We start from the raw sequence: 26740 nt of genomic DNA, 5'->3' as shown, positions 1-26740 counted from the left end.
GAGTGACGAAATTGATAAACGAAAAGCTTCAACGTTAATGACCAATGCTTACAAACAATTCTTCCAAAAAATCCATTAGGAGATACACTTTGGGTTGCGAAAGTTTGTGTATTTTTTAGCAGCAAGATTTCTTCCTAGCAAAAGCATTTTTACAATAAAAACAAACAAATTCGCATCAACTGCATACAGAAATATATACGCTTCAAAACGAGAGAGAGAAAATACTGTGTAGTCGCGGATAAAATGTAAATTGTTCGCGCAACTGTGCGATAATTTCAAAAAGTCTGCAATTATTGTAGTAAACGTTTTTCTCGCAGTTGCGATTCTTATTTGTAGTTAAATGATTTAATTACATTAAAACACACAACTATGAAAAATATTAAGACTGGTGTAGTCCATGTTTAGGCAATGAATGTTTACGTTTTCAACAAACAAATCTGTTTTATTAAGAAAAAGTAAGCGTTTGTTAAACTGTTTTGGAATGTTTTAGCAAATACAAAAATGGATAGAGGCAGGAAACGAAGTAAAAGAAAAAGAGGTTCGTAATGTTAAGATTAAGTTGTAAATAAAACAAAAATTTGGCCTAAATTATGTACAAAAGTAATATAGCTGTTTTTGTGAACCATATCAACTCAGTTAAAAACAAACTATACTACAGGCTAGATTTACTATCAATAATATGGATATATATCTATTGTTTAATTACAATATTCACCTTCTTTATTTAAGTGGAATATATTGACGTTGTTCCATCCACGGATTTGCCTCCCCTTGTGGAGGGAGAACTGCGATGTTTTCTTCACGTATCTTTGGGACGTCTAACATGGGGTAACATCACCCCTTCCCGAGCTCCCCCAGTGTCCCCAGCTTATGTGCGCCTCCGGTGGTGGGGTGAAGCCTCAGATGGAACCTTGTTCAGGTTCGTGCACCTTTTTAACAATCTTTTTAACGCAACCATTCCCACTTTTGTACAGTTTATGAATATGTTTTGTATCACACTTTAGCTGTCAGCGTTGTTGTTATGCACCCAATTGTGCCATTTTTAGGATGAGAAAATAGAATCAAAGTGTTGTTTTTTTTAAATTGACAAGAGACAGTTACATATTTGTTTTGTGTTTTCAAGTGATTTGTGTTTTACTTAGCAAAGCTGTATAACTTGCCTTGATGCAAATTAGTTGTAATTAAAACTGGTGAAAAATCACTTTAAAAACAAATAAAGTTGTAGCGGATTAATGCAGGCTAGAAATGTTGTCACAAGCTATACGAGTCATGCATGTTAAAAGTAGGTAAAGTGAAAAACAAAATATTTGTACAAACATTTAAAAATATTCATTGTTGAGAACTGCTAATTCACCCGAATTTACTTCATTGCGCAGGTGAGCAAAGCATCAGCAAAATTACAAGTACTCTGAAACATCGTGAATTTTGTCTAGTACCACACCAGTTGAATGACAAATTTGTTCAAAAATAATTGTACATTTATCATATTTTATATAGACCACAAGGTAGAAAAGATGAAGTCACAATAAAATCAAGGGCTCAGTTTGGAATCCGGTCAGGGCCAAAGCAAATGACGGCTTATTTTAATGACATGGGGTCAATCACTCTCGATATTCTCTCCAGTCCGAAAAGTATGCCTATAGGCCGTGTACAGGTAAATTACTCTCACAAGGCTTGTATGTTACTATGTATTTTGTGTTCTTTCCTTTTATGTGGCCAACTGTACTTTCAACCAAACTAGCCTATGCCTTAAAAACCTTAAGGGAAGAAATGGGAAATTTATGGGTTATAACCACTTTACAAGAAACTTTGTGTACTTTTAATGCCTTTTCTAAACCGTGTAACCATAAGTTATTACTAAGGCAATTATTTTTTGACTTATCAAAAAAAGTCAAAAATTTGTCAAAATTTTTAGAATAGGTCAAAAATTGTCAAAATTGTTTACAAAGTCAAAAATTGTTTACAAACTGCATTGTCGTGGTGTTGTAGAGGTTGCACTGTTAAGTGAATTTTTCATTTTACACCTTGTAGCCTACTTTATACTGTTGTAATTGGCCAATTGCCTACTTTTTGTGGATCATAAACCATCAAGTGAGTGAAATAATTAGGTTGATATGGCGTGATGCTGAACACACCTCAAAACGTGCAAAATTTTGGTAGGTCCCAAGTCATTTTACGGCAGCTGCAGGTTAAGTGCAGCTCTTGCTTAGGTTTTGCTTTATGTACTTCATGTATCTTTCGTTTACTTTAGACAAATGTATTGAACAATTTTCATTGTGTCTTAGCTGTATTTTTTGGCAGTGATTTTTAATTAGGTCATTTCCCTTTTTGGAATAGGTTAGGTCTGTGTTCAGATTTTTGCCCTTCTGTTAGACTTTGCACATTCTTTCGCTCTAGTTAGATTAGCCTACAGCCATATTTTAACTTTTTGAACGATAATGCATAATTTAACTACTTGAATTCTTCATAGGTCAAAATTTTGTCAAAAAAAAGTTTTTTAAAGTCTTAAAGTATAAATTTGTCAAAATTTTCAACTTGTAGGTAAATTTTTTCCGTTTTTTAGGTCAAAAAATAATCGCCCTAGTTATAACCAGTTTGCAGCGAATTTGTGTGCCAAAACAATGTTGTTGTTTTTGTAAATCTTGTAAACAAAAGTTATTACTGCAATGGTTTAATGTTTTAACATTTCACCATAATGCCTAATCTATTAAAGTTTTGGGGTGAATTGTAACTTACAGTTTAATATCACATCCATTTTTGTTAGGTTCCCAATGTAGCAAGCCTTTCGTCAAATTCTCCAATTCGAGGTTTCTTTCCCATTATTTCATCTTCGTCAAGAAAACTTGGGGAGCTTCATGTAGCGATGAGTCTTAAATCTCTACGCAATGCTTATGATGATGATTCGAATGACACAGGCACTGACAGTTCATTTTCATCAAGGTACAAGTTTATTTCATGAATGGTTTCTGCAAAGCAGAGGTTCTTATCGTTCTTGGCTTCACAACGTTCTTGGCTTGTTTGCACCTCAATAGCTTGTTAACGTAAAATTTACTCCACTTTTAAGTGATTGATAGTTTGCTACATTTTTCCACCAAATCGGACCAATTTTGTCCCTAAGTTCAAGGTAATTGATTCCTAGTTGAGAACCTCTGGACACTTGCTTTGGTCTTGTTTTGTGATGCTGATAAAATAAAAGTGATTTTTAAGGAGTATCTATTAATTGTTGTTTTCTTGTAGGTCTCGAAACACTAGTGCTCGCGGGGTTGGCAGTCGCAGAAGTAGTCGATCGAGACAATCAAGTGTTGGCTCAGCTCGTTCAAGAAGCAGCAGTGCAGGGTAAATACTATTTCTGTTATTACACAACATTCAGGATAAAAATATCAACCTTCAGAAGGCTTTACCATCAAGTCTGTGTCGCTCTGTTGGTAGAATGCGAGCCCTGGAAAGTCTCCTGTCGTGGGTTTGAATCCCACCGCAGGCTAGATTTTTCTACATTATTCCTTGCCACATGGGAATGCTTAGGAGACTTTTCTGAATAACACCTTCTTGGTGTATAATGATTCCGATTCAATAGAATAATTCAACTACATTGCTTAACATAAAAGTACAAATATTACATGTTAAGTTACCCTAAAAGTAATAAGATTTGCTATTTCATAAGCTGCAGACAGTGCACACTGTTTCGACCTATAAGGTCTCATCAGTGCAGCTGGTGACGAGAGATTTTCTATTTCACATTTGAATATTAAGGAGCTACAAACCAGCAAGAGGTCGTAGTCGTAGCAACGGCAGAAAACAGGGAAGAAGAAAGCATTCATCATCGGACTCCCATGATAGAAATAAACGAAGCAATTCACGTGATTCTGCTAAATCACATCATTCATGTGAGTTTTAAACATGAATGCACAAAAAAATTATCAAACTAATCTCAAAGTGATGCTGTGTTTCTAACATTAAAAATGTTGTTAGATGGTGGCTATTCTGATCATCATAGCAACCCCGATGTTCCAACGCCCAGAGGAATTGATTCGTACCTCGAGGAAAATGGTCATGACTTGTATTCAATGGGGTTGCCCAGTAAAAACGGTGAGTACTTTCCGTTCAATTAACATGCTGTAACTATAGTTGTAATTAGCAATACTACCTATCCCCTACCACAAAGATGACATGTGCAGCTAAGAGCCAACAATACTTGTGGTTTAACTTTTAGTAGGCTCGCCACTCAGTTGTGTAGCTCAGTTAGTAAAGCTTTAGTTTCATAAAGGTTTCTGTCTTGGGTTGAAATCCCACAGCAGGCTAAACTTTTTTAGCTTACCCTTTGCCATACAGGAATGCTAGGTAAACCTGTTGTTTTAGTATCAGAGCTTTAATATACCTGGCATAAAAGCATTACCAGTTACCCAATAATCTGTTGCAGAATCCAAACAGAAGAAACCTGTGGACTCAAGCGGAATTGATATGAATGCTATTCAAGGTAAGGTTATATTTTAGTTCCTGCATATTTAATTTCTTGAGTTGTGCAGATTAGTTTAAGATTCTATTTAGTTGATGTCAAGATTAATGCAGCAATATCATGATTTTATTAATATTGTTTGTAGCTTTGTTGCAAAGAGGGAAGAAACTTCGAGATGAAATAACACAATCAGCATTATCAACTGATGCTGTCCCTCCATCGCCTCACAAACCTGAACGCCACCTAGTGTTTGAAAATGTTGGGAAGTCCCCCAAACTGCAACCTGTGAGTAAAAACATTGCATTATGAAGCCCGAAAAATGATAAAAATATTGATAAAATGCACATTTGTTATAGAATATATATATTGTTGAAATATTTTCAGCTTTGTAAGTTTCTTACTCAGGTAAAATTTTGAAACGGAATAGAAAAACTTTAAAACTAAGAAAGAAAAACCTGAGGGGCCAAAAAAGATTTTTTTTTCTTTACCTAACTTGAACATTATTTTTTAAGTTGATACACCTATTCTTTTGTCTCGGTCTATTTTTTTATGAGTGCAACCATTCATAGACTTAAATAAAAAATAAAATTAATAAAGAGTTAAAAAAATACTTTTCAAAAAATACTAAAACCCGTTTCTAGTTTTTCGACACTGTGGTGGACCCACAATTTTTTTGTAGTGATGAGAAACACTAAATTGAAACAATAATATTGTTAATCTGTATTTTAGCTACCAAACCCATCACCTGCAAGGATTGATGCATCCCCAAGGTTGCAGGTTCAAATCCCAGATCAACCAGAATCTAAACTCACTCAACCAATTTCTATGCCGACTCCGAAACCAGTTCCACTTTTCCATCATAACAAGTAAAATTCTAAACTGTGTAGCAATAGTTTAATGTAGCACTCAGTTTAATGTTGTCAGTTTAAATAAATAATTAAATTACTAGTTTAATTGTGAAATGATTTAAGTTTATGAAGCAATAACAGATCCTAAAATTGACTAATTTATTGTAATTGTGATTAGATGACAATAACACTTCTATCTGGAAGTCAGTTAAAAAAATTGATGCAAATATAATTATTTTTTTATTTTTAGGACCAACACTGAGATGCGATTGGTGGACATGGTTTTGCAAGCTAAGGGAATTAATGATGACATGTCAAATCTGGCAGAAGTTTCATCTCTACATTCAGGAATGGGGAGTATAGTTTCGGACATAGAAGATCCGTTGCATGATGAATCAATTCTACAACATTTGTTCTACAACAACATGGTATTGATTTTAGATTGCATAATTTTTGTAATTTTATTTATTTATTGTTGTTTTTAACAGATAAAGTTAACAGAACAGTTTTTATTTATATATTACTGTGTTTTGATAGACTTGCCTAAAAATGGTATAGCCTACTTATGTCTGAATTTTAAGAATAATAAATTTTGTGACATATAAATTCTTAGTGCAAAGGGATTGGTAAACATCCACATTGTAGTGCATTATCTGTTTCAATGTTTGAGACAGTTTTAACAAGAAAATTACAAAAACAAATTGAAATCATTATTCACTTATGGTAGCAATAGCAATTGTTAAATTTTGCAACGAAATGTATTCAATAAAAATTATTCAAATTTCCTGGTGTTTTTTAACAAGTCTGTGTCTATATTCAAATCACTTTAAAAGATATAAAGCATTGACAAAATCTTATTTTTTAGGGTTTTTATCCTAGCAACAGACCAGAGCTCGAGCGAACTTTGATCAGTGAACCGACCTACACTGAAGCTCAGGTACAAAGTTGTTGTTTTTTGCATGTATTTAATTATATTATTTAAGCTTGAATTCATTAAAAGACATCAAAATGAGGGTAAATAGAAGTAGAGTAACTATTTAAATATAGTAAAACTCGGTTAAACCAGATTAATTTTATGGTTATCCGGATCTTCACCTAATTTGGACAAAACTTGAGGTACAAATGATTTGTTACGTGGTAAGGCTTGGACTAGTCAACATCGGTTAATCTGAATCTTCCTGTAATCCGAACAAATTTGTTGGTCCAAACTGGTCTGTATTAGCGAAGTTTTACTGTATGTTTTCTTTGTTCTTAACGATAACTCTATTTTTTTATCATATTTTCTATTCTTTTTAGCTTTTGCATTTAAGACCTCAGGCTCCCTTGAGTGTCCAACCACAGTCGACACAAGCTACACAGAAATCAAATCCAGTCATCACCCTTTTGGACAAGCTGAGTGAAATTCACTTGGCACGAGTGACCGTGAAGGGAATCCAACTTAACGAAACACCAGATTCTGATGATGAGAAACCTGCAAATAAACGTGGAACAAAGAAAAGAGATTTATATGTGAAAGTAAATTCAAACAAACCACCTTCCTCTTCTGCTGTCAAGAAACAATCAGGGTAAAAATCTTGGACATTTGTTGTAGTTTTTAAGCTTTCTAAATTGTGACTGAAAGTCAGCTACTGAATGTACATTTTATATCCCAGTCCTGTACAGGCAAATTCAACTTTTTTATGATATGAACTGCATTATGCGACATCCAGACAGTTTTCGCAAATGCCAATGGCTGGGATTCATAATCTTTTCCAGTTAAATTGAGAATGTAATCAACTGGATTTGTCTGTATTTGCTCAATGTTAGTTAGTTTTTTGGCACAAAATAATAAGGCAATAAAATTCTAAACAAAAAGTTTAAAAAGAAAAGTAAAATATATGTTCGAAATCATTGGCTCTATTCTTAAATATCTCCGTTGATTTGCAAAATGGCGACTTGCTTTATGTGGTCGCATATATTTTATTTTACTTGTGTTTCATAACTTTAACCTTTTGTCATTTTAAATCAGCACCTACTTCGTGGAATACAAGTTTCCATTTCCACAACGACCTCATGGAGCAACATCAACTTCGCATGAAGTGACAAGAATCGCATCACGAAGATTAACACCAGGTGAATGATGTGGTTGAAAATTACTTGTTTATGTCTCACTCAAAGATAGTATCACTAGTGACATATAGATTAATACAGATGGCCATGGGTAATTAAAAATCCAATTATCCCAGAATTTATGCAGCTAAATTTTACCAACATTGTTTTAACTGAAACACAGGTGGTCTTGTTAAATTTGATCAGCATTCAATCTTCCCTGTTCATTTCACCAAGGAATCTCTCTCAAAGTGGATGACAGAATCTCTACAGTTTATCATTCACTACAAAAGTCCAAAGGGCAAAAAGGTAAGTCATTAAACAAACATGTAGTCTTCTTCAAAATTTTTACAAGCAAATATTATGGCAACAATACATTTATGATTTTACAATAATTTCTTGTTTTGGAAACAAATAGTTTGATGTGTTATATATCATCTTAGAAGAATTTGTTCAGAATGAGACATATTGTGTTTAAATGTGGAACCTCTGCAGTTTTAATCGAATGTTTGATGCTTGGCCACATTTAAAGATATTTTTTACTTATAAAAGCACACAGCCATTACATAATAAGTAGGTGGCAGACCAATGTCTTGTCGCCAGGAGGGATGGGCTGAGCCGAGCCAGAACCCGAGTACTCGGTACCGAGCATCGCTGTTTTTAATGCTCGGTGCTCAGCCGAGCAGTTGCACAAACTGACCCGAGCATTAAATTTGCATATTCATGCCCTGCTAACATACGTAACTATCGTTCAAAAGGGTGTCTATGAACAAAAATGAATGATGTTTCAAACGAAAAACGTGTACTTTATGGGCATGTACAGCTTAATATACCACTGACGTGAAAGACCTTGCAGAGCTAAAACTAGCGTAGAATGGGGAATTTTTGTGACGTCATCAGTGTTTTTTTAAGGTGTTTTGGGGGACCGAAACAAATTTCTCCAGCGGTTTCCCAAAATTTGGAAATGGCTATTTTTTGGTATTCAAATGAAACACTTGCGGTCTCTTAAAACTACTTAGCGGTCACCCAAACCAAACCTTAAAAAAAAACCTGGACGTCATAATTCACCGGGCGTGCCCGGCCGAGTACCGAGCATTAACATGAGATGCTCGGTGCTCGACCAAACAGAACATGTGCAGTTTTGGCACATCACCAGTCTGCAGTTTTATCTTAAAAGTTAAATTTATCAGCTTTTCATTTTTGTTTTAGCTTCGTCCTGTCGGAAAAGCAACAATGTCATTACGCCAAGTAATTGATGCAGAAGATTTTTTGTTATCTGACACAGTTGAAATCATCAGAGACAACCCAGTGGCTGTATGTGGATGCATCAAGGTAATTGTCATAATTCAACTACAGTACATAGACCTAAAATACAAAAAAAAATCATTAAGTAGTTACACTTAGGTATTGGGGTCAAATTGCAAGCATTTAATTTTTCCCAGGGTACTAGTTTTAGAAGATCTAAGGACAAAATTTTCAAAATGTGGGTCATAAAAACATTTTCAGTGAAGAGGGGGGTATTTGAACGGATATCTATGCTTCTCACAATGCAAAAAAATACCTCAAAACAGAAATTTATAGCACTACATATGTGATGAAATAGTACATGGTATTGGGTAATCTTAGGACTTATGATACTACCCCATCTAACCAGAAAATGTTTTTGTTTTTTCAAACCTTATTTTTTAGGTTAGTGTTGAACTGACTCAAGATAGCAAAGATCTTCCGTCAGAAATGTCACCAGCAAAACGGCCAGTGCCTGTAAAAGTTCCGAACACATATGCCATCAGTAAGCCAGCACGTGATGAGTTTACTGTCAATAAACAACAACAATCACAAAGGTAAACTCTTCATTTTTTAATATTGCATAAAAATTATTCATGCATAGTTATATTTTGCAAAAGCTTACTGTGTCACAATAAAAATTAAGTGTTACTATCATCTTTTTGCTAGACTACACCCTAGATGCTGTTGTCAACTATACTTATTATACTCCCAGTACATAAGTGTATCTTTACAATTTACAAACCACATGTTCATATTAAAGTAAATTCTTTCCATCAAGTTTTAAAATTCGTCCTTGGTGAGCTATCAATGCCCAAGCTGATTAAAAATGTTTGTCTTTCACTTAGACCAGGGGGGGCAAAGAGGTGGTTTTCATGGCACGCCAACCCATTTGCGTGTTATATTAAAGTAACAATTTAACCTGTTACACTGCTTGTTTGTAGTTTTTATCGTGCAATTGTCTTAAAATTCAGCCTTACAAGCACAAAACTCTCTGCTTTCTCTTTATTATTAATATTTGTTGACACGAACCGGCATTATTTGGAAAAACGTTGGCATTAACACATGGAAATAACAAGTAAATTGGCACGCCTCACCTAAAAGGTTGCCAACCCCTGACTTAGACGGATCTTTCGTTTCAAACCAATGTTCACTTCAAGTTTTTGACCAAGTTTCCTTTTATGTCTGTGTTGAAATGTTTTTCCGATCACCAAAGCATCAAAAATAGTCAGAAACAATAGTTTTAAAACAAACAGACAACTTCTGGTCTATTAAGTTTGTATGTTGTGATTTATAACCGTTTTTAATTTTTACCAGACGAACCACGCATCAACATTTTGATGAGAGCCGGGTTGCTGCAGTGATTGATCCGCTGTTGCTTGGTAACGATGACCATCATCCTTTGCCTCTGAATCTTAACCACAACATTCTTTATCTTTATGTGATGATTCAAGAAGCAAGAGATATACCAGGTAGTGAATTGCAATACTGAACAGGTTTTCATGAACAAGTGTTTTATGTGTCTGGGCATATACTAGGGATGGGCTGAGCCGAGCCAGAACCCGAGTACTCTGTACCGAGCATTGCTGTTTTTTAGTGCTCGGCCGAGCAGTTGCACAAACTGACCCGAGCGTTAAATTTGCATATTCATGCCCTGCTAACATATGTAACTAGTGTTCTAAAGGGTGTCTATGAACAAAAACTAATGATTTTTCAAATGCACTAGATGGTGGAAAAACGCGTACTCTATGGGCATGTACAGGTTAATAAAACACCGCCGGTGACGTAAGAGGCCTTGTAGAGCTAAAACGTAGAAAAGGCATTTTTGTGATGTCATAATGCACCGAGCGTGCTCGGCCGAGCACCGAGCATTAAAGTGAAATGCTCGGTGCTCGACCAAACAGAACATTTGCAGTTTTGGCACATCCCTAGCATATACATTTTCTCAGTACACTAAGGACCACTGTGGGCAATATTAGATATATGTGCTATGGCCACTCACCAGTTTATGTGCAGCATAGATTTTTAGTTTTTATCATTGCGATCAATATTGTATGTATGTTGTGGTCACACACAAGTTTTTGTGCAGCGAAAAGTGTAACAGTACTTGTAAAAAAGTATTTCTTTTTATTGTTAACAGCGACGAAACCACCTGGCACTTCAAGTTCAACCAAATGTAATTTTCCGAGTGTTTATTTAATTTGTCGAACTTTTGCATCTGACGAAGCTTGCAAAACACCAGTTGTGTGGAATACATCCAACCCGAAATTCAACTTTTTTCAGGTAATTAAGAAAACACAAACTAAAGATTCCTAACCTGCAGTAAATTTACTCTCAAGGGATAGGGTTCTGTGTTACCACATCAAATTTTCATAAAGCACAGCTCTACTTGTCAAAATTAGTCCAATTGACTGGCTGCAAAGATGCATGCATATCAAAATGTACCTAAAAACCAAAAAATGGTGTTTTAACAACCTGCCCAAAAATGCTTGCAACATAATGTCCAATAGAAGACCAATTTTGTGACAAAAGAGCATCTCCTTAAGATTGGGCAATTCAGAATAGTTACTCTAGAATAGGTAAATTGAATACAGAATACCCAAAGCCTTCACTGTTTTTGCACTTATTGTTAATAAATAAAACTAGTGTCAGTGATTCCTACCTCAACAATACGATTGACCAAAATTTACAGAATATAAACATGAGCACAAGTAAGATGAATTGGTTCTGATATAAATGTACAATATATATATATCGCAAAAGCACTATAAACCAATCCTATTGTTAGGAATAAACTAACTTTTGGGATTCATAAAGCTTAGGTTTGAATTCTGATGTACTATTTAAAATTGCCATCTGAAGATAATTCCTCTTTGCTATGAACCATAATCTTGTGAATCAGGAACTTCCGGTGAAAATCGATGGGGAATTGTTTTCACGACTCAAGAACAATTACATGGTTGTAGAGGTGTGGACAAAAGTTCGATCTTCTGATCAACTTTCCGATAAACTGATGGGACTCGTGAAAATTCCTCTTCACATTTTCTATCAATCACTCAAAGATGAAGAAATTGCAAGGTTTGCTTTCCAGTTTCCAGTAAACAAATCTATATTTCAGATTTAAGTACAAACTTTTGTGTGTGAAGTAGTGAGTTGAGTTAAATCTTGTATAGATAGTAGTGGCCTAGTAAGCCTCTGACTTGAGTCCTAGCGTAGATCACAAGTCAAGTCTTTTACCCACCGTGACTCAAGTCAAGTATTTTACCCTCAGTGACTTAAGTCAAAAATAAAACAGTACAGACTCAAGTCTTATCATCAGTGACTCAAGTCAAGTCCTGGCAGCAGTGACTTGAGTGAAATACCCAAAAGCGCTCGTCTTTACTAACATTAGCAGAAAGCATAAACTCAGGGTTTTTCATTAATACAACTCTGTCAAAATGACGAACTTTTTGTGTAGAGCTGTTCTGGAATCCAAATATCCCATGGTTTCAGTCGACACATTTCTTCCTGTGGTTGATGTTTTTACAAATACAGAAAGAGGAAAACTGTTGACGCTTCTTGCACTCGGAACCAAGGAGCAGGTATAGAAAAGTTTTTTAGTGAACAAAAACTTATTTGTTAAAATATTAAATGAAGTTTGTATTAAAAATAAGGGTTTATTAGCTGAAAAGGGTTTGAGTATCACTACTGGCTAGACATTTCCAATTACAAAAACTGTTTAAAATGGGCTCTTGTGGTCTTATCAGATCCCTAGAGAATATGCTATAAAACTACATCTCAATTTTTTCAAGATTGGCAACCTAAAAAAGATGAAAGAAGTTGATGAAATACCTCAACAGTCTCATAAACCATCAAGAACACAAACAAATGAAAGCCTATCCCCTCCTGTTCCTGTATTACATGAATTTGAAGTCACTATTCATGGCATGCAGGATTTCAAACCACTAGAAAGTCAGGTGGAAAAGTAGTCTACTTGTTTTTGCATGCTGTGCAAAGTTTTATCATTTCTGCTTTTCAACTCAATCTCTGCAACCCGTTTAACAGTATTTGAAGCATTGATGATGTAGATTACTTAATACAGCTGCTGTGAGCTTTTTTTATTTGCACAGGCTTGGGGTGAAACTGATTGTTACATTCAGTATCATTTTCCCACCACACAAAACCAAACTGACAAGAATGAAGATGGCAATGATGAGAGCCAAACTACAGGTATGACATTGATAAAACTTTTAATTCAAAGCGTCATTTAAAATTTTTACATGGTTACTTTATTGCGCCATTATTTGAAAGTTGGACTGTTTAAAATTGCTCAGAGACTTGAAAATGTGGTTAATGCACAAAACCTATTGCAGTGGTCAAACTATTTTTATTGCGATGCCTCTGGAAAAGTTTTCTGGACTTGCGACGCACCATCAAATAAAAGTTAATTGGGAAACTGTTTATTAAAGTTGTGTTTGTTGATATAACAACGAAAAGCCACAAAATGAATATTCTGCGACGCCCTTGGAAAATTCAAACAACGCACCAGGGCGTCGCAACGCACAGTTTGAGAACTACATACCTAACACATACAAATACAGATCAACAAATTTTAAGTCAAATAACATTTTTATTTGATACGAGTGCTATGTGATCGCTGAAATGCATAGACACCTCAAAGCTGATCCCAGTTATGGATCATGTTGACATTTTTAATTTGTACTTTTGTTTAAATATTAATAACAAATTCAATCTCTTACAGATCCAGCAAATCTTGAAGCCTACAGAACTGACACCAGTTTGTGTATTCCCAATTTGATGTTTAATTTTACCAAGAAGCACCCTGTTCAGCCCCCACATGGGGTCCCTGTGCATCGCCTCATTCTGGGGGCCTGCTCGGGGGTCGGAAAGCACCCTGGTGGGGGAATTCCCTTTGAAATGTGGTCCCGATATTATTACCCGAATGTCAGAGACCAACTGCTGGCTAAGGTGTGGTTTTTAATAGTTGAATTATGGTGTGTAAGCAATATTAATAGTTATCTTTTTGTAATACTACTAAGTTATAGTAAGCCAGGCCAGTGGTGGGATTTAGCCGGTTCGCACCAGTTCTATAGAACTGTCTCACAAAATTTTATGAGATCAGCAAACCGGTTAGCATTACTGGTTACTGTCAATGGACTTTTTGTAACAGAACTGGCTGAAAAATATGACTTTTGTGATAGATCTGGCTAACAAACAATTTGAATCCCACCACTGGGCCAGGTCCATTGAGGCGTAATACTGAATCAGCTGGCTAGAAAAATCGAGCCTGTGTTTGGTATGAAAACCTATTTCAATCCAAGTTAAGTTTTCTTTTTTTCTTTTTATAGGGTTGCCTTCCTGCGGCTAAACTTTGCTCAATGATTACAATGAAACATCGCACAAAGTGTGAGGAAACTTTCAATGTCCCCATGAAGTTTGTAAATGCCGATGAAAGTCAACCAACATCAGCTGGAGATCTCAGAATCACAATACAATACAAATCAGGTAAAGAAATAAATCATTTTGACAAATCTTATGTTTTTTAGCATTTTTCTGTTTCTTGACTAAACAACTATACCTCAGCCTTGGTAAAAAATTTTCGTCAACATTGTTATCTCATGTTATTATCTCGCTTTACAAGGCTTTTTTGTTTGTTAACGCCAGTTCCCCATCGCTACTTTTTCTTCAATTACTGGAGATTTAAATGTGTATAAGCTTCTTCGGTTCTAAATAGTGATGGGATGATACCAGGTTTTGAAGCGAGTACCGATACCGAGTACGAGTACCACATGTATATACCGAGTACGATTACCGAGTACTTAAGTGTAGTGTTGTACTTAGTTGTATATCACTGGCTAATTTATCTGCCATGGTAGGGGTACAGGCGTGCACACACACATGCCGAAAAATAGCGAAAAAGATATACGTAAACTGGCGGAACTTTTTTCCAATTGTGTGCTGTCCGAAGCAAATATTGGCATTAAGTTGCCTGTATTCTTATGGTGTAAATCGGCCTTTGGTACTCGCACGTTGGTATCGAAAACTGAGGCAAAATATTTCGATATCGAGTACGAGTATCGATACCACTGAAATCGTTCGATACCATCGATACCGAGTACCGGGTACCCGTCCCATCACTAGTTCTAAATAAGTGAAAGTTGGTTAAGATTTTTCTGACTCTGGCGTCAACCAAAAAAAACACTTTTTGTTGTGCGTATGTGATTTTTAAACAAAATTTGGCCTAAACAAAAAGTCTTGAGTCACCATTAATATGAGCTACCATTAACCAAATTGGTCTTTGTAAATATCTTCAGGTTCACAATCCCAGCTTAATGAACCACCAAAGGAGTTATGCCGAAATGTAAAACTTCAAGTAGCTGTGTTAAGGGCTTGTGGATTGAAACGAGCTGCCGAATTGGCTGCATCCGTAACACAAGATGAAAGTTTGGCCCATAGTGCAACTGTTGGTGTTAATTCTTATGTTGTCATGAGGCTTTCGTTTCTACATGACGAGGTCAGTAACATGTTTAATTATGCTGTATTGGTATGTTTTTAATGTACCTTTGTCATAGTTTGTTATTTTCGAAGATATTAGATTTTTTTGGATTGTATAACATTGTTTGTTTTTTGATTGTAGGATTTTATAAATTATATCACATTTAATTTCAAAGAAATCACATTTTTTAATAGAACTTTTTGTTGTGTGTGAATGAAAAAAATATATTTACAAATTAAATTTTCATTGCCATGCAAATTTTACACTATTTTCTCTATTTTTTATTACCGTGAAAAAAATATTCCAAATTCATCATTTTGACTCTTTTCACTTACTTCAACTTTGTACAGAAACCGCGGCAAACCCGTTGTATAGCTCGTCACTTTTCACCTGACTTCAACCATCACTTTGACGTTATGTGTCCGATCGCCAGTTACCATAACGACGTGGAGCCGATCTCATTGGCTGAACAGTTGTCGGGAGGAGAGGTCGATTTTGAAGTCTGGCATAAGTATGTACAGGTTTTCGTTGTCAAAAGTTTGACCCCCAAAACAATACCTGTCTAATGCTTTGAGGCTGTTAACGTTTTGAATATGCTTAAAGACGTAGAAATATGTTATTTAGCGAGTGCTGTATTTAGTTCAGTGGTTCTCAGCCTGTGGTACTAATTAGCCCTAGGTTTGGCCCAAAGTCGTGTCCTAAATATTCCTTTGAAATTGTTAACCTTCCTGGTTTCAGAAATATGCTAGCTTAGTCAAGAAAAATAGACCTATCTCTTGGCCCACCCATTCAAACTGGGTTTAGGTCAGGGTTTCTCAAACTTTTTTACTGTCGGGGCCAAATGGTATTTTTTTAAGTGTGCAGGGAGCCGCAAAAAAACGAAACCTTGACAAAATCACTAAAGATTATGACTTTGAAAGCTAAAATAGCAATCTTTGGTGGTTTTCTGAGGTCTGGTGCGAGCCGCAAAATAAGCAGTTGGGAGCCGCATGCGGTCCCGAAAACCGAGTTGGAGAACCACTGGTTTAGGTGGTACGCAGCGATAGAAAAAGTCGTATTAGGCGACAGTATACGGTTGCGAACCACTGATTTAGTTGACAGTTTACTAATCTTTACAATTCCGAACTTTGTTTATTGTCAAGGCCTACTCCAGAAGACTCGAGCGCACCATCTAGCGGCGATGTGTTATTGGGGCGAGTCACAATTCCAACCAGTGATCTACTCACTAAAACAACAGGTATTGAAACCGACCTTATATAACTTACGTATTTTGTTATTAGTTTTGCTTTTACAAGGACATACAAATACAACCAAAAACCAAAATAGCAGCCTGATCCAAAACAAAAACGCCTGATAGCTTGTTGGCTATACAGTAAAGACATTTTATCGCAACAGTTTCAACAATCGCTGTTTTGATTACCAGTATTACTCTCTTTCACTTTTGTTTATTTGCCATACAAATTTCTACTGCATTGCAGAATATAATTCACAGTACGCCAGGCCCAGGCGTCATACCGAATCAGCCGGTCGTCTTTCGACAGGTTTACCACTGAGCCTGCGTAGCTTTGTAGGTAGAGCGCGAGTCCCGGAAAGACTTCTGTCGTGGGTTCGAATCCCACCGCAGGCGAGATTTTTCTAGCCTACGCCTTGCCATATAGTGGTGATTGCTTGGTGACCGGCTGATTCGGTATGGCGCCTTCAATGGGCGTACTGTGATTTATTTATATATGAGTGTGCCGTGATCGCTGGTCTGCATAGGCTATGCATGCCATAGACCCCATAGACGCTTCAGGGCTGATCCCAGTTGTGAAATAAAGTTCATCTTTGCAGATTATAAATGATTTAATAGGCAAGCTGCACTTATTTAAATCGAATGGAGGCGCTTTTATTTTTCCTAATGCCAACCAAATCATACTAAAAATATTTACTGATCTAGTAATACATTCAAAACACCCAGGTTTCAGTGGATGGTATCCGGTCACCTCTATCGAGTCGCTACAGCGAAAATCGATTGTCACCGTCGGTGGATTAGAAATCTCGTTAACATTTCCGTGTCAACAGGATCTCGAGTTGATTCTCCGCGCCGCGAGATCTCTCGCATGGAAACCTTCTAGCGCTTCGGATTTATCGCGCCTTCTCTTACCAGACTGCAACGGACTACTGAAAGCCATAGACGAGGTTGTGACAAAAGAGGATTACGTGACGGTTTCAATGACTGTCACGAATGCGTGGCTTCCTAAGTCAAGTTTAACGCGCGGTGGGAATGAAATTGAACGCAGTGCGCATGTTTACATACGGTACAAGTTCTTCGACAAGGACTCGACAACATCGAGTGTGTGTCCGGTTATCGGCGGGAGTCGAAGCGATCGAGACCCGCAGACTGTTAAGATCGCACACCGTTGTTCGTTTCCCTGCAGATCCAACCACCCTTTAGTGTGGTACTTGCGGGAGGAATTATTGCAAATTCAAGTTTGGTTGACTCATTCCCGAAGTGCAAGGGCCGAAAAACGACCGCTAGATAGCGATAAGTTACTTGGTGTTGCGAGTATTGATATGAGTTCAATGTTGGTTGGAGGTTTACACAGACAGCAGCATATCAGCGGGTTGTATTCACTCTACAAGCCTGGCATAGATGACATGGGTGAAGCTTGCTTGCGTGTGTACGCCAGCATTAACCCTGGATATCACAAGGACGACACAACCGAGGATGAATCCTCTGTTCTACCCTCTACAAGCCTGACATCTAGTGATGAAGACGACGGTGTGGAAGTGCTTAGTCATGTTAACAAAGTGCCGAGTCATCATGAAGTTGGAACTGCGTTTAAAGCTGTTGTGCATGTCGAGAGAGCCATGCATTTGCCACCGCCCTCACCACATTTTGGAACCAACCCAGGGTGCTATGTTTCCTGTGCTGTAGATGGAAGTGACACTGAGAGCACAACCATAGTCAGTAAAGTGACAGATCATTCCTCTAGCCCAGTTTGGGAGGACACCCAGGATGTAAATCTGGATCGAAAGCTTCTTCAACCAGGAGGAGGAGATCTCATATTCCGGGTTTGGATTAGGGCAGATCAAACAGATTCAGATCAAAAACCGTTATCAGCAAATGATCGTATGATGGGCTTTGCGTCTGTTGACTTGTCAACTCTAAGCGCTGGATTTAATGCAGTCAACGGCTGGTATAATATCATTGACCTTCATGGGAACTGTCAAGGTCAGCTTAAAGTCGCAGTGACCCCATCTGACCCTATATGCAAGCCCGCGAATTCGCCCCCTAGGCGTATTGGTCCCGTGAAGGGGCTTCTCCACTCTGTACCCCTAATAACCCCAGTGCAGACCCCGTCTGGAAGCATGTATATACCATGTGTCAGTTCGTCACAAACAGTTGGGACAACTTGTAGGGTTATCACCACAACTAGCAGTCAACATCAGCCAGCATTCGAACCACGTACTACCACCGCTGTTCCCATATTTGGCATGTCCACCACAGCTAGTGTGCCCCGGTCAATTGGAAATTACGCCAGTAGAAGTATTTTCCGACAGGACCAACAGCAGTCGTGTTTGCTGCAAACCCTGCAGAGGCAGATGAAAGAATTGGATGAAATCAAGCAGAATTTCCAGCAGAGGAACAAAGCTGCACTGGATGCATTGAAACCTGTGTCCCAAACAGTGGAATATACGTCTACTGTTACTTTTCCCACGCTTAGTTCAACTGAAACTTTTATTGTACCCAAAACAGCTGTTCTTCCCCAAACAAAACCCCCACACGCTGACCTAAGTGCTACAAAAACATTAAACCTGAATTCATCAGTATCAGATGAAGAGCAAAGAATGCTTCATATGATGAACGATCAGCATAAGGCAAATAGAAAACAAACAGTTCATATGTCACTATTTAAGACAGACAAAGATGCATTTGAGGAGGAGGCAGCCCTGAGCGACACAGAAATGTCGGATGTTGAATTTGTGTGTCCTCGTAACCTCAACGAACAAAGTCTCTTCACTACAGAGCAAGCGGAAGAGCAGAAAGTCCTGGGAGACACTTTACAGACGACAGACTCTGAGTTAAACAACACGAGTTTATGGCTCTCTGCTTCTGCATCTCATGTTGATGAAACCGTTGCTGCTGAGGATGACCAAGAAGAAGAGGATGGTGCTTCATTTAACTCAAACCAGGATCATCTTTCAAGGAATCTCTTTCCAGAGGAAAATCATCACGACACGGAAGATTTAAATAAAGATGATGAAGAGCCTCTGGTTGAGGATAAAAGAGAAAATCCGGTCTCTGAGGAGCATGATAGGGATGTAGCATCCGGTGAAGAGGGGAGTGGTGGAAAGGATGAAGACCACATGGAAGATAGGGAAGAGAAAACTGACGTGGTTGAAAGTAATAAACCCAATCACCAGGATCCGAAAGATGATGATGATGATCAGGAAAATGATGAAGATGATTGTGAGACTCTTGTGGGAAGTGACAGTGAAGAGGAAGAAGACTTTGATGAGGATCAAAATCCAGAGCAGGAAATTGTCCATCCGGATGAAAAGCACCAGGAGAGTGAGGAAGATCAAGAAGAGAGTGGTGCTCCTCTTACTCCTAAATCTCCGGAGAAGATGGAGGAGGTCTCCTACCCATCACCTCATATGACTGAAGATGAAAACTTGAGAAGTATTTCAGATGGAGAAGGATCAAGTGATGAAGTCTCCTCATCAGAAGATTCTGACACTGAGGAGAATGTTAAGAGTTTTCAGCGAGCTAAGAGGAGTGTCTTGGATGACATCAGCAACGATAGTTCTGTTCCCTATTCTTCCTCCCATCACCCCACTCTTCCGAGCTTCTTTCCTCCGCGCAAAGATCTTATTGCTTCGATGCGATCATTGCAAGCCATAACAACAGAACAGAAGGTGAGGAGATAATGGTATATGTCAGTGGTAGATTAAGAGGGTGCTGATTAAGTTAAAGTGTTTTTGTTTATGTATATGAACATTTATATGTATCGATAGGGCCTGTTTATAAGTTTCAACCAAGGCCCATACAACCCTAATCTGCCCCGTGGATTATCGGTATCTCAACTGGAAATATCGTAGTCCGTAATGGTGGACTGTTATTCTAACAAGTGTACCAGGCCTCGAGAGGCATTTGACCCGACCAAGCTGGCATTGTAAGCGTTTCCACGTTGCGAGTATTGGGCTAGAACAGGGACGACCAATTGCCAGTTTAGTTTTGTTTCTGGTTAAGGTTTTTGACATACTGTATATGACACCGCAGTGGTTTTAATACATGTACAAACCACGGGGTGTTAAGAAATGTAATTAACATTATCTGTGATGCATAAAATGTACAGAGAAGGTTGAAAACCAACTAAACCCCAATAAACAAGCGCCATGTGTTGAATCAGAAATAACACAACATCTATACGTTGTTCCTGTCTTACTTCAGCTTACTTTAGTCAGTTAATGTTCTTCGAATAAACATGCCCGTTTAAAGAATGTTATCTCAGAGAAAAAGTTTCATAAAATTTGTTCGTTTTTTTCAGCACAAGCTTATTAAACAAGACGCTGTGGGTACGTCGACCCTCGAGGACCCCGGTACTTCACCAAAGAACACCCGCACACGAAGAAAATTCGTCAAACCCTCAGCTTCAACCGACGAGCAAACGAACAGACTGGCAAAAATATTTAGCACGAAATATACGTCCCGCTGATCGGACGGAACGGGTTTAAATGTTTTTTTATCGCCTTACAAAATATCACCAATGTGGCATTGTTCAATAACACTGATTGCGCAAAATGTTGGGTGCCAAACTTAGCTTAAAAACATCTTCGGAAACAGGGCTTTTTAAAGTGTGATTTTTGCACCAAATCGGTAAATAACAACGAGCTGGCATAAAGTTTCTAAACTTTGTCATATTTGCCAAACATTCTTTACGCGTGTCAAAACCAGTGATATTAAATAATTTTAGCAAAAATCTTTGAATACTTTCACTGCTAACTAGACTTCATTCACCTCAAAATGAATGACTAACTTTTTCTGTCTTCTACCTATCGACATCCAAACCGCCGCCCATCTCAATCCGTCCGTGACGTCATACATGTGTTTATGACGTAATAAGTAGTTCTTCCCCGTCCCATGACTTGCCAAATGTTAAGTGGTTGCTGTTATTTTACGTATCCTGTAGAGGCAATTTTGTACTCCTATATATTACGTAGTGTCATTTGGTATTGCTTTTGTGACTGAAACTGTTCCTTATATTGTCTTCTTTTGTTGCATAGTTGACCTATATATGTTTGTATACGTTTTTGTAGCTGCGTTATTTTCAGTTCACTGTATGCACAAGGATCTATTATCATTGTTTTGAAAATTTGTCGGCAACATATGAAATTTATCTCTTTCGTAAGTCTGTTGTGGGCCAAAGAAAAAAACTGGTATTGAAATCGAAATACTGGTAAGATGCAAAGCTGACTAGCCAACACATGGTGCGGCTTGAATTGGGGACTACAACTTATTCAGTATCCGTGATCTAACCCAACAAAGCTATACATGCCAAGCGTAAAAGTTGTTGGTACAACCAATTTGGACTCGCAAGTTTGTGAGTCCTAATCCCACCTTTGTTTTATTGAACAAAAACTCTTGTGTAGTTCTATACAAACCTATGGGTTGAGTTAGCACATAGATGCCATTTTTTATGCTGGTAGGGGTATTTTTTCCGAATTACAACAAAAAATGGACCGGTGTAGTGTTTAAACCAGTGGTTCCCAATCTTTTTCGACGAATTCCTCACTAAATTGTTTAAAACATTATCATTTCTTCCTAATATGCTACAAAGTGGGTTCTAAACCGTACAAAAGCTATTTAAAATTGGGTCTTTTATCAACTTCACAGGTTATGTTCCCAAGCTATAGTGCTAATTTACAAACCTAGAAGTTAAAGTAAATTCCTCCTCGGTTGGGAACCATTGGTTTAAAGTGCGAATTAATAAGGAAATGTAACGCGTTTTGACCGGATGTTGGTCATTAGCAATCCCTAGCAGTAGATCATACCAAAAAAACAACATATTCTTGGGAACGTGTATTAAACGCTTGATGATTCAATCGATAATAGCCGTACGTTCGTCATCGAAAAATTCCCAGTTGTATTTCTGTATCATTATCACTTGACACTTAATCCGATGTGTGAACTGTGAACAACTAGTTTGGTGTTGTGTGAAACTGAGTTTTGGAAAATTGATACGCACGTAAACAGTTGTTTGTGGTGCTCAAGCACGCCAAACGTTAACGGTGTTTCGGATTATTTATAGCTGTTAAATATTTGTTCAGTCAACTAAACTAAGGCAAATATGAAAAAAATGGCATACAGAAAGTTCTATCGATATGCATAAGTACGTAAAAGTGCTACTGGTCCGTAAAGCCTAGACGAAAATTCTAGTGTAAAAGCCAGTGAGTTAAATAGAAAAACTTAATACACCAGCCGTTTACAACTCAAGTAAACTGTCAGGACATTGTACTTCGTTAGCTATACATAATTAAAGCTAGTATCAGTTTGGCCAACTAGATTTTGGGATATATTACGTCTATTTTGTATTGAGAGGTTTAAATGTGTATTACACTTCGTTTAAATGTCTTTTTTATTTGGTTCCTACATTAATCTTTTACCAAACGTCCAAAAAATCTAGTGTTTACTTAGATTCTAACTACACTGTAATGTTTTGGACAACTTAAACAGTAAGCCACATCCTTTTTGCTGTCGCGTAAATCTATCTCTGAAATACATGTATCCGGCCTCCTTCCACTTATAATCACAACAATGCGCCACTGCAGTGAAGTGCCAGGGGGCTTTTGTGCAAATTGAGGACAAGCGCCATTCTACTGCTAGTTGCTGTACCTCTTGATGGGCTAGCAGTCAAGCTCAACACTCAACAGACAAGCACGTTGTAGATTTACATAGCTACAAACTTCTGTTGTGTCAGGATAAACAAAGAGACTGCCTGTTCATATTTTTTTAGACTTTAACCGAGTTGTACATTAGCAAAGTTTCAGTTACTTATTGAGATTAAGTTCAAATTTAAAGCAGAAATAATCAGCCAGTTTATCTTACGAAATAATGTGCGTTTGTTGCGAAACAATTATCCAATTTGACGTCGGTATTTTGGTTGGCATAGATTATTTGGACAGATAAATTTATTTAAATGTGCATTACGTTGTAAAATATGTAAAGATTTAATTACAAATGAGCCCAACGTTAAGAAGCCGACGCGATGTGTCTGCACCTTCGTTAGTTGAAGCCAGAATTACTAACAAAGATGAAAGAACTAGCAATGGTAAGTCCAATATGTAATAAGGTTAAACAAACTAAAAATAGTAGGAGTACTTGCAATTCAAAAAACATATTTCAGTGTTACAATTCCTGTATATTTAAATGTAAATTTGTGGCTAAAACAAACTATATTGGTGTTTTGTAAACAAAAGGACTTATAACCTACAAAAAATAGGCGAAAATGAGCACATTAAAGCACATACTAACCGTTAATTTTTGTCATATAAATCTTAGGGCGTACGAAATTCAGGTTGGTCATTTTTCGTTACAATAAACTATTCATTGCAAAAAAATATATTCTGTCTTCTAAACTTTCACGTAATTCCGTTTCCTTTCGGCACAATCTCCGAGCCCACAGGGTACCATATTAAATATTTGGATCTTACCATAGATTAGACTTACTGGTAAGTTATCTATATTTTTGCAGAAGGAAGGAACTCTATGTCAATGGACAATAACACGTCGGGGGGGAGTTCACACCTATTCAACGACCGCCCCAGTGAATCCCCCGACCCCCACTTGCTGAACCCGAGTGAATTTAACGAAACGAGTTTTTCGCGTAATCATTCCATAGATGAAGATTCTCAGGATGTGGACGACGAAGAATTCAGTTTCAAAAATAGCATAAGAATCGCAAACCTTGACAAGGTAGAGTTACTTTGTACAGACTCAATTTAAGTTTAGTGTGAGTAACTTTAGTGTGGCATTACCGTGAGCAATAAACTCTTGTAGGCTATTATTGGAAATAAGAGGCCAACAATTTATTTTACCGTGTACTTTTTTGCTTTTTGTGTTTAGTTAGTCATTACATTAAGTGATTTGGTCATCAAAGCAGCGGTATTAACCTTTTTGCGTTCGTACCCACTCACTTTTTGAATTTTTTTCGTAACGTTTGTCATTACAATGACTGGCAGAGCTTAATCGAACTGTAACAATGGAGCAAATAAAATTCGGATTCAGCCTTTCTACGCATTCGTTGCTTCTTTTGTACGTTGTTCGATAGTTCTTCTAAATTATACTAAAAGTTTTCTTTCGCAAGTAGGCCTGTAAGAGTTTATTTTGACACCCTATCTTGTACACCCAGTTTCGGTGCTTGGTACCACGTACCACCGATTAGAAATCCCTGCGTTAAACAGTTTGACTTTCCCCTTTACGTTTTGACTAATGCAACGACAAAAACATTACTTCAAATGTAGGAAATTTCAACAACAAATCTTGTAAATTACAGCCTACTTATTAGTTGGAAATTTCATTTTTTTATTTTTTTGTACGACAGCTTACAAATCAAAATTATTTATATTTCAGATAAATTATCCTGGTTTAATCAAAGACATGTATGGTCGGTTCAAGAAGAAAGCTGAGACGTGGGAAAGGAATGCGAGAAACTTTTCCCGGTGGTCTTTCTTCCTGAATTTTCTGATCCTCTTTATGCAAATGATGCAGATGGTCATTGCTCAGTTTATAGACATCTTTGACGTAACCACCAGATTCGCTCAGGTATACCCCGTCAAAGTCATATTTAATGTAACTAACACAAATGATTTTTAAGCTTATTAAACCTTTACCCAGCACTGTAGACCGTTGATACTTGTGGATTGTTCAGTCTTTGAACAGCATTAGTGACCTGAATCAGGGTAGACGAGATTTTAGAGGCGTTGTGCCATTTTAAGTCGGTCTCTCAAGCATTCCTCTTCAGTAAGACATAGTCCACAAACCATTAGGGGTGACACTAAAACGCTGAATGGGCGGGATGGGCGGGACGTCGCGGAAACCGCTCAATATCGGGTAAATTGCTGACGGTTAGTGCTATTAGGGTTAGGTTGAGGTTTTATAATAGTATATGAATCAAAAAATGTCCCTGCTTAAAACTTATTCAACTATTTCCTGACATTAGGCAAAAATGCTATGGCGGGACGTCGCGGGAGATGGCGGGACGTTTCGGGCGCGGAATGTAGTGTTCGGCGGAATTTTTTTTAATGATTTTCTATTATAAAACCTTATCCCAACCTTAATAGCTCCAACCGTCAGCAATTTAACCCGATATTTAGCGGTTTTCACGACGTCCCGCCCGTCCCGCCCATTCAGCGTTTTAGTGTCACCCACCATTAGTTACTCGAGTTCGGTCGAGCCGCTTTCGTTCGGTAAATAAATTCGTAGCATTACAATTGCTAAAAATGTACTTAAAATGCGAAACATGATAACGCTATGCTAAATCGTTAGATATTACCATTTACGTCACAAGATTGGGTTCAGCCTTGAGGGGTTCCATAGAAAACAGAACTTAGCAGCCATTGTTTTTATATGTAGCCGTATTTTCCTTGAGTAATACAAATCAATCAATATTACGAAAAAAGCGGATAGTTAAAAAAAATGTTTCACTTTTGACTGGACTATACTTCACTGAGATTATAAGTACAGTAAACATCAGTCTAGAGATCGAATATGAGGGTAAATCCATGTTTAGAGAGACGGCGCTTACAGCAAGTTTACAATCCCTCGAATCGGATTGGTCAGAGGAAGGCAGCACGTGACAACCGGTTACTGCCAATCAGTGACAAACACGTGTTATTGGGTGCAGGCTCTTCAATGTTTGCTGGCAGCTGTCGCCGGACTCTTTGTGGGACTGCAGATGAAGCTTAAACTGCTGCAGAAAGCTGAAAAGTACCGAAGAGGAGCTAAAGTGTACGGAAGGTTACGACGAACGTCCGCCTATTACCTCATGCTGTTGGAAAACGGCGGAAAAGTCGAAGACATTACGTTGTTGTGGAAAGAAGCGATGAAGCAAGAAAGTCGAAATGTTCCAACTGTTAAAACTTTTATGGTTACGTGATGAAACCTTGAAATTCGTTTGTTGGTTTGATTTTTAATACAGCCCATTTGCACTTCAAGATTATATTCGTATTGCCTCTGTAATGTTACTGAGTTGTTATGCTGTGACGTAAAAAAATAGTCTTTCAATTAAATCCGTGTAGGTTACGATGGCCAGTTCAGACGTGTGCTGTTTTATTTGATTTTGTTTCTTAACTTAAAATTTATTTTTTGTTTCTGCTGTGTTGTTTATAAAATTTAAATTTCGCTTCAGTATTATGTATTTTAACTGGTCTGTGGAAATGGAGTTTGATCCGGGCCCGAAACCTTAGATTCGAGCTTATAGCAAAACTGAATAAGGAGGTTTGACGGAAGGAGTGCGAGTCAGAAACACTCCTGTCGTGGGTTATATCCCCACCGTAGGTTCCTAGCCTGCCCCTTGCCATATGGAA

The 26740-nt window shown here is 37.5% G+C and overlaps 2 protein-coding genes across 2 annotated transcripts; both read left to right on the top strand.

The window, feature by feature from the left end:
- The first annotated feature begins 385 nt into the window (after positions 1 to 385).
- LOC145202674 (C2 domain-containing protein 3-like) lies at positions 386 to 21559 on the top strand. The gene is made up of 30 exons (XM_080075688.1): positions 386 to 538; positions 730 to 919; positions 1498 to 1654; positions 2765 to 2940; positions 3238 to 3336; positions 3751 to 3884; positions 3970 to 4086; positions 4418 to 4474; positions 4599 to 4738; positions 5183 to 5319; positions 5552 to 5729; positions 6167 to 6238; positions 6598 to 6866; positions 7310 to 7413; positions 7574 to 7698; positions 8599 to 8721; positions 9079 to 9230; positions 9991 to 10145; positions 10814 to 10956; positions 11576 to 11751; positions 12131 to 12254; positions 12465 to 12629; positions 12783 to 12882; positions 13415 to 13641; positions 14022 to 14178; positions 14988 to 15187; positions 15520 to 15680; positions 16312 to 16406; positions 17127 to 20071; positions 20704 to 21559. The coding sequence occupies exons 1-30, from the start codon at positions 502 to 504 to the stop codon at positions 20869 to 20871; spliced, it is 7083 nt and encodes a 2360-aa protein (XP_079931814.1). The 5' UTR covers positions 386 to 501; the 3' UTR covers positions 20872 to 21559.
- Positions 21560 to 23075: 1516 nt separating this feature from the next.
- LOC145202676 (uncharacterized) lies at positions 23076 to 26561 on the top strand. The gene is made up of 4 exons (XM_080075689.1): positions 23076 to 23484; positions 23908 to 24128; positions 24786 to 24977; positions 26059 to 26561. Exons 1-4 carry the CDS (start codon positions 23394 to 23396, stop codon positions 26308 to 26310), a joined length of 756 nt encoding a protein of 251 aa, XP_079931815.1. The 5' UTR covers positions 23076 to 23393; the 3' UTR covers positions 26311 to 26561.
- Positions 26562 to 26740: the final 179 nt, after the last annotated feature.

The sequence above is a fragment of the Phallusia mammillata genome, chromosome 7 (genome assembly GCF_965637545.1).
Source record: "Phallusia mammillata chromosome 7, kaPhaMamm4.hap1.1, whole genome shotgun sequence".
Classification (NCBI taxonomy): domain Eukaryota; kingdom Metazoa; phylum Chordata; class Ascidiacea; order Phlebobranchia; family Ascidiidae; genus Phallusia; species Phallusia mammillata.
The sequence above is the reverse complement of the archived record's forward strand: the minus strand, read 5'-3'. Positions and strand labels throughout refer to the sequence as shown.